The 12,577-nt window shown below is 53.3% G+C and overlaps 1 protein-coding gene across 1 annotated transcript; it reads left to right on the forward strand.

Annotated features, from left to right (window-relative positions):
- Positions 1 to 1,802: 1,802 nt before the first annotated feature.
- Positions 1,803 to 12,224, forward strand: IP6K3 (inositol hexakisphosphate kinase 3). Its single transcript, XM_072356147.1, has 6 exons — positions 1,803 to 2,187; positions 4,409 to 4,690; positions 7,711 to 7,915; positions 8,782 to 8,954; positions 9,536 to 9,711; positions 10,685 to 12,224. Exons 2-6 carry the CDS (start codon positions 4,507 to 4,509, stop codon positions 11,147 to 11,149), a joined length of 1,203 nt encoding a protein of 400 aa, XP_072212248.1. The 5' UTR covers positions 1,803 to 2,187; positions 4,409 to 4,506; the 3' UTR covers positions 11,150 to 12,224.
- The last annotated feature ends 353 nt before the right edge of the window (positions 12,225 to 12,577 follow it).

Genomic DNA, 12,577 nt, shown 5'->3' on the forward strand with positions numbered 1-12,577 from the left:
GGTTCACCCCTGCTCTGCTTACAGCCCTGCGATCGCTCCCACTTTCTTGCAAGGCATGGGGTCTCTATAAATAGGCTCTGGAGCGCTGGGCTGATGAAGCCATCGCATCCCATCGCTGTCAGGAAGCAAAATATGTACCAACAAGGAATCTAAAATAAAATTTGCCCTTTATCTTTTCATTTCCTGCTTCCATTTAAAGCCTTTCACGTTAAATGTTTTGTCTCCTGCTGACATGACTGCTGATGCTGAGCCTTATTTATGGGATGTGGAGTCGTGCCAGTTCTCCTGGAAAGATCAGCATGAACCGGAGCAGCAGCTCGGACAGGGAGCTCCATCCCAAGGTACCTCCCTCTGGCACTGCCCCCATCTGATGCCGTCTCTCCCAGGGTTTGCACTGGAATCTCCATCGTGACTTCGTTCAACTTTGCAAGAACGGCCCTTGTGCTGGGGCTGGGATCCAGCTGGGTGAGGGCTCTGAACCTCCGCTGCCCCCTGTGTCCCCTGGCTCCTGCAGGAGGGCCCCCAGTCCCTGTGATGGAGGAGAGCACCTGCCCTGCATTGCTTCATGGCACTCCTTTAAGGTTGGGTTCGTGCTGTTTACATCGCTGCTCCACAACAGCTCCAAGTGTCCAAGCTGAAGCAACGCAGGAAAACACTCAGCAGGTGGCCGGGTCACATCAGGCTGAGGTCCTTCTGCAGTGGGGACGTTACCAAGGAACCCGCTCCTCCCTTAAGCCTGGGATGCATGAGGTTTGGGCTGATGGCAGCATCCCAGCCTGACCTGGAGGGCGTTCGTTCTTGAGGTCACATCTGCATCTGATGGAGGCTGCAGCTTTCAAGCTGGCCAAAGGTAATAATATCCTTGTGTGCCTCTAAGTGGCTCCTAATTAGCAGAGTTTTAATGCGAGGTGGGCTTGCTCTCCCCTTAGAGCGCTCTGTGTTGTACAAGGGGCTGAGTAATTGCCTCTGCAGCTGCAGTGGAGGCACCTCCTGGGATGCAGCGGCCTTGAGCTGAGCTGGTTTGAGCGGAGCAAGCACTGCAGTGCTCCTGACATCAACATGAGATGCTGCAATTAACACAGGCATTAAAAATACATGCCATCCAGCAGGGCAGGCTCTGTGCTGGGGAGGTGTGTGTGCCAGCACCATGCAGGGCTCTCAGGGCAAAGAGGGGCTCGGTCCTGTTTGCTCCCCTCCAGTTAATGGTGATTACTGCATCCACTGACTGATACCTCAGCAGCAGAAGTTCCTTCCCACCCCTCCCGGTGCCATCCCTATTGCAGGCACTGATTTGTTGCTGCCCTCATTATCACTGGGACTGATGAGAAGGGAACAGGGTAGGGGTGAGCACAGGGTGTCCAGACTGCCTGTACCCCAAAATAGCAGCCGGTCCTGTTGGGATGTGCTGGGTTGGCTGCGGCACACGAGGTTCCCGTCGGGCTGTTTGGGTCCCGGCAGGTGCCCGCTGTGGGGCACGCGCTGTCCCTGCGGTGCTGGCAGGAAATGCTCTGGGACTTTTCCACTCTGCTCCTGGTGTCAGTTTCCTGCACGAGGCTGCTGGCAGGGCCGGGCTCTGTGCCCCAATTCCCTCAGCTGCTGCATTATATCAGGCTCAGCACGGCTCACCCCTTCCTGAAAATACCTCTTCTTTTCTCAGCCCCATGAGCTCATCGACTCATCCGATCCCCAGCATCCCCGTTCATTCTGCTGCCACCTCCCTGCGCTCACAGCTCTTGTGCCCCACCATCCCCTGCATCGTCCCAGCCCATTTCCCATAGCAAGCAGTTGCAGGGTTGGTTTGCACCGAGCCCCGTCCCAGCTGCACAGCAGCCTCCAGCCTGCTCCCTCCATCACCATCAGTTCTTTGCATGCACCAGAATAAAGCTGCAGGTGTTTCCCTCTGGAGCCATTGCACAAGGGAGACAGAGCACGGCCATGATTCAAACAGCCCCATGGGCTCCCTCAGCCCTAACCTCAACCCATGGTTTTGTTTTCCTTTAACACCAGGGGCTGTTTTCTCCCCCTCCCAGCCTCAGCTGTCAGCTGGACATACCGGAGTGCTGCCAGCAATGCTGCAGTGTCAGCTGATGGCCCAAATGTCCGCAGGCTCCCCCTGCTCCTTCATTTCCCATCCTCGAGCGACACCGAGCAGCAGTGAGACCCCAGAGCCAGCAGCCAGACCAGCAGGTGAGGGATGGGGACCGGGGGTGGCCGAGCACTTGGAGGCACTGGGGGTGGTGTTAGAAGTGCTCCAAGCATGGCCACAGCTTGTGGGAAGGGACGACAGCATGTTGGGGTTTGTGCAAAGTGGTCGTTGTGGCTTTGGGTTTGGCTGCGTTGCATTGCTTTGCATTGGGTTAGCTACAGGGTTGAGGTTTAGGGTTGGCTTTGAGTTCTCCAAAGGATAAGGAGCGTGGGGGAGGTTCTGAGCCAGGTCTGTGTGCACAGCTCCCAGAGTTAATGGCTGGAAGGTCAGAGGGACACAGGCAGGTCAGAGCCCGGAGCTGGGGTAGATTTCGGGTGCTTGCATTGCTCTGATTTGTGCCCCAGCAATCGATCGGTGCAGGATTGTTTCTTTGAAGCAGCTGAACGTGGTGGAAAAGCTGATTATTTTCAGGGCTCAGGAGCAGCTCGGTGCTCACATCCCAGAGCTGTGTGGATATGGGGAGGTGACATCCCCATCCCACTGCCCATCTGTGGGTCCAGTGGGTGCTGCAGACCACGGGGCACTGTGCAGATCCCAGCATGGCAGTGGGTGCTTCTGCAGCTGTTCCATCCAGGATGATCTGCTCCCATCCCTCCCACCCACGCTTGGAGGAGCCGCCAAACAAATCCTTCAGTGCAGCAAACTGTATCTTTGCATCTTATTCGTGAGGGACGCAGGGGCTGGCCGTAAAGTTTATGAACGTCATTTGCTTTCAAGGGAGGAAATGCAAGATAAAAGAGCTCAGGGTCTCTGCACATCGGGATTTATGGGGTGCTTAGAGCAGGGTTTTGTGCCAAGAGCTGAATGTTTCGCTGCCGGCACGGTGTTGACTTTGGCTGCGGTTAAGGGGCCCGTTGCTGTGAGCCCTGTTAGGGAGCACACAGAGCTGGGAGCACTGGGATGTTCCTTGTGGTCAATGCAATGGGACCGACGGGCAGAGCTGCTCCCAGGGCCGGGTGCATGGGGTACATCACCTGCTTGGTTCCATTGGGCTGCATTAAAGCTGTGCTGCAAATAGAGCTCTGTGCGGCACCTTCTGCTGTTGGGCCCCAAAGCGGAGCTGTGCCCAGTGAGCACAGCAGACCCCCAGATATTCAGACCCATCTCCACCCACAGAGCCTGCGCTGCCATCTCGCTTTTCCCGGAGGACAAAATTACCCGTGGTTTCATGTTTTATTGCCAGGGACGCGGATTAATCTGCACTTTGGTGTATTTTTAGTGCTGTGGATTTCTGCTGGCATTCACGGCCACGCGAGCCGTCAGACGGGAGCGATTCCCGGTGTCCCATTTCAGAGGGGCTCAGGGTCTGCTTTGCGTCCTGCTTTTCTCAACAACAAAAAGAAACCAACAGCAAACCTTCATCTTTGAAGGGAGAAATCCTCTTTGAGAGCTGCTTCAACTGAACGCGAGGCTAAATGCCTTTATTCACTTCCAGAAAGGCTATGAAGTGCTGCTTTCTTCCTGGGCTGCAAAGCACTCATCTGAGCGGGTCGGCTTTGTTCCCTGAGCTGGTGCTGCTAATTGTAGAGCAGAGATTCCTCTCCGAGGTGTGCGGTGATGAAAGAATAGGGAAGAGAGGGGGGAAGAGAGGGGGGAAGATCAGCTCGGGGATGCTGAAGGGGTGAGCTGTGTGGGGAGGAGCGTTCCTTCCCCCCTGTGCCACCAACATGCTGCATCCGACTCCTCCAGGTGCAGGACCTTCACTGTCAGCTACTAACACGGCTATGGAAGGTGGTAGTGCTCCCCGGCAGCGCTGGGAGAAGGGGAGCTGTGCAAGGACAGGGGTTCTGTGGAGGCTTTATTAAGAAACCTCATTCACAGGGAATGTTCTGGCTTAGGGAAAGGCTAAGACCATCATTAGCGCCACCTCATCAGGCAAACTTGAGGCTGTTTCACAGCAGGGGTGTTATTAATACAGCATATTAATACCCCAGCATTGCTGGCCCAAGGAACGCCCTGATCCGGCTGGTTTCACAAGGCTGCCGTGTTAATTCGATAGCTGTTCTCATCATCCCCTTCTGTTTCCTTTGCCCCCAACGGGTCTAAATCGGGGCTTTTGGGGACATGTCACACCGGGGCTCCCTGCCAGCACCGCGGTGTGCACGAGGCCAGGCTGCTCCCAGCCCACTGCAGGCGGTGGCTTTGCAGTGGTCCATCCCCCCCCACCCCGCCTTCACGCTCTCCCATATCCTCTGCTTGCAGACAGCACACCGAGGAGCTGCACGGGGCGAGAGTGCAGCAGGGAATGACCCACACTGCGACGGCCCCGCGCTGCTGACCCGCAGCCTTCAGCACGCAGCATGGTGGGGCAGAGCGAGGGCAGGAGGCCAGTGCTCCTGGAGCCCTTCGTGCACCAGGTGGGCGGCCACATGAGCATGATGAAGTACGACGAGCACACGGTCTGCAAACCCCTGGTGCTGCAGGAGCGGAGCTTCTACGAGTCGCTGCCCCTGGCCATGAGGCAGTTCACCCCTCAGTACAAAGGTGAGGTGAGGGGGAACCGCTCGGTTGGGCTGGGTCTGAGCTGGGAGCCCCTCGTGTTGTGCAGAGCAGGTTGTGCTGCTGGCTGGGTGCACAGGAGCTGGTCTGCCAGGCTGGCTCCTTCACTGCTTTGGGGACCTTGCTGGCTGATGCGTGTGGGTGTGGGAAGGCTGAAAAGCAGTGACACAGAGCATGGCCAATGCAAACTGCCCCACGCTGCTGTGCTGACTCCAAGGGCTGAGGCCAGGCAGACCTGCTGCCTATTTCTGTAATGGCGAGTCAAAGCTGGCTGCATGTGCAGGATACCTCTCATTCCTTTGTGGGTGCTAGCCCTCAAATAGACCTCTTTTTCCATGCCGTTAACATTTCATTAACCCCAGCTGGGGAGCCTGCTCCAGCTCGGTGCTGACCTTTTGCTAAGGTGATGCTGTTAGTTCTGGCTCAGGAGCTGCCCGTGCAGTTGGGGCCACGCAGTACAACTGCTCTGAACTAGTGGTGTGTGAGGAGAAAGGGCTGGCAGGAGGAGCAGGGCTCAGGGGTGCCTTTGCCCCGTGGCCTTTGGTGTTAGAGGAGGTGAAGGTTTGCATCAGAATGGAGGAGAGCAAGGGAAGGGGCAGGGCTGGCACCGGCGTGAGGGGCAGAGATGCTGCTCAGGGCCAGCATGACATACCAAGGCAAAACAGCACGGAGGGACGGAGCATCTCTCTGACGGCTGCTCCACCTGAGCCAGGTGCTGCCTGAGATGCTCCTGGAGGCACCGATCCTGGAAAAGCAGAGGCAAAACTCAACCCTGTGTCTCAGCTTTAGCTGTGGAAATGCAGTGCTTGGTGTGCAAGAAGCACGCTCCTCCCATTTCCTTTTCTTTTAAGACTCCCTCCTTTCCTCCCTCCCTCCCTATTGCTGCTCCTGACCCTGGGTTTGGTGGAGGAGAAGCTCAGCTGTCACATAAAAGCTTAAAATATCTCTTGGTCCTTCAGCAGCACAGAAAGGAGCTCCGAGTGTTGGCTGAGGTCTCCCATCCAATCTCTCCCTTCCCCACAAAGTCGGGGGCCTCTGTAGATTTATGGGGCGATATTAAAAAGATGCTTAAGAAAGAAAACCAGGCTTCCTCCGAGCAATTTGCTTCAGCAGGGGCTGGAGTTCAGTGTCAGAGCTGAGCCCTGCTCCATTCCTATTATAAAGTCATTAAGCACTCCCACCTTATCAGCACAGGGGTTATCAATACCTTTTAGTTCTCTCTTTCCTTTCTATTGCGAGTCCCAGTGTGTTTTGCAACGAGGGGTCATAAAATAGCAGCTCTCCTCCAGTTTGGCATCAGGGAGACACATTTTGTTCCCTGCTTCCAGCTGTCCCAGCCCTGAATGCCGGGCATATTAAAGAGGTGGAAGGTTTGTCAAGGGCCAAAGTTTTCCTATAGGGATGATGAGCATCAGTGGGAACAACCCCGAGGTCTCCCCCCCCCACCCATAGGCATCCACACTCCTCACCTCTATTCTTAGGCTGGGGGATTGCTCAGGGGTCATTGTGTGATGCTGATGTGACGCGCAGCGTTGATCAAATATCAGCATCCAAACCTCACACCCGGAGGGCTGCTTAAAAATGTGCCCTCGACCCCCACCTACCCAATGGGATTGCACCGTGGGTCACATTGCAAGCCAACGACCTACGGGCATCTTTTGTGTGCTCCAAATCTCATGGAAGGGAATCTTCCCTCAGACAGCAAAACCCAGCAGCCATGGCCCTGCAAATCCTCCCAGCTGTGTTTGCTTACCATAATCTCAAATGGACAGAAGGCGGTTTGCGTGTTTATTTGCTTTGGCAAATTGGCTCTGGCAAAGAGAGCTGCCTTGTTTGTAAGCTGCAGAGATGCATCTGCCCACAGTGAGTAACAGAACATGCGAGGATACCCTGGGGACAGCTGGACCCAACCCAGCTCCATGTGCTGCGAATGGGGCCTCCTTCAAGTGCTGAGTTCTGTTGGTCCAACAGCCCTGACCATCCCGTTTGGACCTGCCTTGCTGCAGCCAGACCTGAAAGCATCGGGGCAAGGATGATTCACTTGGCTGGCATCCCCTCTGAGAGCGAAAGGGCGATGCTCTAAAAATGCCTGCGCTGCCTTGAGAGGCTCAGACAGCCCTGACAGAGGCTGCGGGAGCTGAGCTGCCCCGAGCGAAGCACTGCAGTTATCAGCCCTTCCCAGAAAGGTCAGAGCCGTCCGCACGGCCATTCCTGCGCTGTCATTTGACACGCGGAGGCAGCGCTCCTGATGCCAGGGATGGGCTGAGATGGGCTAAATATGTGATGGGCCGAGTGGCATTTGTGCCCTGTGATCCTCGTTAGAGTCAGGGAAAATCGCGGGGCTGAAATACACAATGGTGTTTCCAAGCACAGAGGGGGGAAATGAATAATCACCGCTCTGGGGTTGTGATCCTCCACCTGCAGATCCAGTCCCTGCCGTCATCCTGGTTTTGGGACACGTCCATGACAATATATGGGCATCACCTACACTTGCAGCTTTGCCAGCCCACATGCTTCCCTCTGCCCTCGTTCCTGTGGGCTCTGCCATGAAATGAAGCAGTCGGTATGCTGGTTGTCTTTGTAAAGTTCCTGCTCCCCAACCTTCCCTTTGCTTTCAACCAATGCAAAGCATTTCCAGCCTTGCCCCGTGCTCAAAAGTGCAGCCTAAATCTCCCGTCATAAATAAGTCAGGAGCTCTTGGTCCAAGGCAGGGGGTCTGTGCTGGGTCAGCTGCTGCATAACAGAGCCCGAAGGAATGGAGAACGAAGGAACACGGTGTTCGGAGCAGGCAGGTTTCTCAGAAGGAGGGGAGGGAACATTAGAAAAGCCCATGGCCATTTTCCAGGGTCTCAGACTGATGGTGTTTATTGGGTCTCAAATCAGCCTGGGCTCAGCATGAGGCCACTAAAGTACGAGGCAGGAAGCTGAGCCCAGGAGGACTCATAGCACCCACAGTATCACAGGGGTTAACCCCGTTCTGGTTTGCTTTGCCTCCTTTCCTGCAGGCGTCATTTCGGTGCACCTCAAGAAGGACAGCTTTGGCAACCTGACCCTGCTGGCCAGTCCCAACCTACAGCACGAGGGCTGCGGCCGCGTGGACAACACCAGCAGTGACATATGGCACAAATACAAGTGGGTTGCCAGCACCAGCAGCAGCACCGAGCTTGTCAAGAGGTGCCACACGCAGCTCACCAAGACCTTCAAGGACAGGTGAGGGTGCACCAAGGGCAGGATGCTCCCTGCTGGTGTTCTCCTGGTCCTTGCCTGGAACCATCCCAGTCCTGGTAGGGTGTGAGCAGGATGGGTTTAGTGGCACGACTGGTTTAAAGCAAAGTCCATCCTCAGAGAGCAAAAGGTGCATCCATCTTGCTGGCCTCGTGGCTCACCTCCTCCCTGTGGAGTGCTGCTAAGCAGACAGAGCTGCAGCCACACAGCAACTGATTCCATCCTGTCCCTGTCCCTGGCTGGCTCTGATGGGCATCACAGCACTTGCAAGCATGGCCTGACCTCAGGCCCTGCAAAGACAGACATCTTTCATCTCAAATTGGTTCAGAGAAGGCTGAGGTCAGCTGTGACTGAAGGGTGCAATATTGCTCCTGTGAAAGCACAGCCCTCGGTGTGAGCACGTAGGGACTGTGGATGGGCAAGACTGACAGATGACCCCACAAGGAGAGCTAATATCCTCCTTGCTCCCCCCCTTCCTTCCCCAAAGCCAGCCCCTCTAAACTGGGAAGCATTCCCATTGTTGGACAATTGCCTGTGTTGTGCCTGTTCAGTAGATAGAGATCCCTGGGCATTGATGCTATGAATGGAGCTTTTGATAGGAGCCAAGCACACTTTGAAATTATAATGAAAGAAAATATTGGCATCCAGCAATAGCTGCCTTTCTGAAAATGACTTTTACGGAGTAACAAAAGATCTCTGCGGGTTGGACATGATGAATACGTTTCCTCTGAGAGCCCCAGAAAATCTGCCTTATCGAGTTGGAGGTTCTGCAAAAAGGGGGAAGGAGGGAGAGGGAAAATTCTCTTCTGGAGCTCATAAACCAAACGTGTTCCTTTGTGTGTTCTGCCCAGCTGCCCAGGCAAGATGCGGCTGAGGACAGACCTTCAGTACTGCACAGATTCACTTCTGGAAGATGCAAACAGAAACCAGACAGAAAAAAACAGCTCCAACCCCTGGGGACTGCACTGCCACAGACAGCACCTGAACCGCATGTCCTCCAAGTACAACGAGAACAAACTGCACCGTATCCTTTTGCCCCTCTCTCCTCCAGCATTGCCTTGGCTGCAGATAACAGCTCGTCATCGAGGTATGGCTTACTGCAGCAGCACCCAGCCCTCTTTCCCCACTGCCTGAATAAGAAGGAAAAAAGAGAAGCATTTCCCATATGAGGACACCCAGGCTTAAGTCAAAGATCCCCTTGGCATACCTTTAAAAGACACAGCTATGTGGGAATTAGCAGCTGCCTGGCCTTTTATTTTCCTATTACACTTCATTACCCACCAGCCATGTGAGTAATAGTTTAACAACTTCCCCCACACCCATTGGAGTAAGCACAGTGCTGAGGAAAGGTGCTGGATCCACAGCCCAGGGCTACGGTGTCACCAGAGGAAGGAGCTATTGCTGCTTTAATTGGTAGGACTGTACTACAGTAAATTAACTGCAATCGGCAGCAAGGGGCCCATAGCAATGACACGTTGGTGAAATTGGCTCAGAAAGTCTCATTACAGTTGTGAGCTATTATGGAGAGCGTCAGCAGTTGCTCTGATTTAAGACCTCTTTCAATTAGAATTTAAAAGTATTGGGTTTCCCTTAACTCATGTTCAGAGTTTCTATTGCTTGAAAACGTGGTGTCGAAATACAACTACCCCTGCATCCTGGACTTAAAGATGGGAACCCGGCAGCATGGGGACGATGCCTCGGAGGAGAAGAAAGCACGGCACATCAAGAAGTGTGAGCAGAGCACCTCTGCATCGCTGGGCGTCCGCGTCTGTGGGATGCAGGTAAGGGCAGCCCTGCCCTTCTGGAGATGGGGTTACTTACACAAGTGGTGGCTGCCCATAGGAGCAGCTGAGGATCTGCCTGTACAAAGCAGCAGCATCTGCTATTGTGTGCTCAGCTCGTGGCTGCTGCACACAAGGAAAAGCAGCAGGCATCCCTCGCCCCCCGCATGCCTTCACTGAGCCGCCTCATCCCATTGCTGCGAGCAGGAAGGCTTCCTTTCCTGCTAAACGTTATGGTTCCTCTTGATTAAAATCGTTGCCCTCCCTCCCAGAAACTGCAACCAGAAACTGAAAGCACACATTTCTTCCATTCACAGTTTTCAAACGGGTTTCACAATGTTCTGCTGCGCCCGAAGGATAATTATGACGACGACGACTATACAGAACACACACAGCAATGTAAACAGCACCAAATGCTGTGTCCCTTCCCGGCCTCTGCCATCCTTCTGTTGAGCAGATAATCCTTTAAAATACAACTGGTGTGTGAGCTAATTCCACATTCACTCTTCCAGTTCTTACTCAGGATTTCCAGCGCCTCACATACATACAAATTTCTGTCTACATCTTCTTGTCTCTCTGTTTAAGAAAACAGCATTATTGCTGCTTGCACGGAGAGCAGGAACACAGCTGGGGCATTGCTGTACCACTGCAGACTCCTAACGTAGCCAGAGGGAAAACACCATAAATCAGTAATGACACGGCAGTGACTTACAGCTCCGCAGGTTTCACAGAGGGGTAATTTATTGGAACGCAAAAAGAATCTGCACCAGTGGCTTCAATTGAATAGTTTAAATCTCTGGGAAAGACAGGAGGTGGGTGAGCCTGCAGTGCATTGCCAGCACTGCTCCATCGCAGGGGATCCACGTCCCAGTTCTCAGCCTGGGTCCGAAATGTTTGAATTAGGATTAGCATGTGGAAAAAACCGAACAGCAAGGCAGCCACTGAACCCGCATTGTTGCTCTCTCTCCCCAAGGTTTACCAAGCGGACGCTGGCCATTTTCTCTGCAAGGACAAATATTATGGGAGGAAACTTTCACCCGAGGGATTCAGGCAAACCCTGCAGCAGTTCCTGTGCAACGGTAACCATCTCAGAACGGATGTCCTGGAGCCCATCATCCTGAAGCTGAAAGCTCTGCTCTCCGTCATTAAGAAGCAAAGCTCTTACAGGTTCTACTCCAGCTCACTTCTCATCATTTACGATGGACTGGAGCACAAGGAGAGCACGGCAGCTTTGGATAACCACCTGCAGGGGCACTTCCAAAGAACAAACTGCACCACGGCGCACTCCAGAGTCGATGTCCGCATGATAGACTTTGCCCACACCACTTTTAAAGGCTCCAAATGCAATCACACCACTTACGACGGGCCGGACCACGGCTATATTTTCGGCTTAGAGAACCTCATCAAAATCCTTCAGAACATTTCAGAAGGAAAATGACACGTCCTGTGGGTTGGCCTGGCTTTGCTCGTGATCGATACCCCCCAGAAGTACCACATGGGGCCCGTGGGACCCTGCCAGCTGCAGAACATCACGTGCATGGTTTGGAATGAGAGCACGGACAGCTTGCTAGGAAAGTGCAAGAACCGCTCCGTGCCATTACTGAACTCAACCGTAAAAAGCAAAGAGCTGAAAGAATCCGTTCTGGCTGCAATCAATCAGAAGATTTATTTTCCTTTCTTGTTTTACTGCTGTCCTTGATTTATTTGTAAGCCAAAAGAAAGCATTACTTGAAAGAGTCTTAATGATAAAATAGGACCTGCTCACCTCCGCCACGCTCACAAAGCCGAGCGAGCCGAGGAGATATTGTGCATTTAAGTGAGACTATTAAAATGAGCTGGCAGGTCTTAACAGATTGCAGCATTACTTTCAACTCATGCTCAGCGCTACAGGCCGAACACAGAGACAGAAGTGGAAGCAAAATGCACAGCCTGACATTCACGCTCCACCTGCACAGAGCTGCTCTTGCAAGCGCTTCCCCACGCAGTGCAGGCGCAGGTGCTTTGTTAAAGCACAGATAGGGCAGATGCTGCAGAGCTCCTGGTTCTGCACTGCTGCAGGTGTACAAACAGAGATCTCAGACCAAAAAATGGACCTTGCAAAGGTTTAATACCCCCTGTGGGACGTAACGGAGCATGTTTCCAGAACTTTCTAAGCTCCTCGGGGGCTGAAGCATGATGATTGTGTCAGACAGCACTCAGAGATGCATTCACATCAAGGTATTTACGCTTCGGATTAAAGAGAAATAAACATGTCAGGGACTGGATATTAAAGGTCACCTAAGAGTTCTTTGGTACGAATAGAATGTGTGTCTTTGGAGGAAACTGCAACCAAAAAAAAAGCCACCCACCTGATTCAATGTTTACAGCTTTTGTTGACAGACTTTATGATGGAACAAACAATTCCTTCCTGCATGGTGTGGGAAGCTCGGGAGGGGAGTCCTTACATAAGGATCGGGTACAGAACCCAGTTACTGGGGAGCGGGGATACAAATAAAGTTGTCCAAGCAACTCTCACCTCTCGTCCATCTCCTTTCAGCCCCAGAGCATCCTCACATCATGCTCTTTTCTTGGAGGGCTGCACGTTTTAGCCATTATTCCCACTAGTTGAAACAGCAGCTCTGAAGGGAGAGCCCTTCACTGGTGTTTTACTGCACACAGCTGGAGACCTGCTGCGATTTATAGCTGGAAAATTCAAGTCATCTGGCCCAGCTGCCCATTTGACTCAGCCTGAAGCGCAGCTGGGAATATCTCATTATTTACTGAATATTGGTCACCGTATTGCATGCTTCTGTCCCGCAAGCACCACTGGCCATTAAAAAAGCCACAAACTTCAGCAGTGAAAGGGCTGAATCACACACAGCTTTGG

This window comes from Excalfactoria chinensis, chromosome 23, assembly GCF_039878825.1.
Source record: "Excalfactoria chinensis isolate bCotChi1 chromosome 23, bCotChi1.hap2, whole genome shotgun sequence".
Classification (NCBI taxonomy): domain Eukaryota; kingdom Metazoa; phylum Chordata; class Aves; order Galliformes; family Phasianidae; genus Excalfactoria; species Excalfactoria chinensis.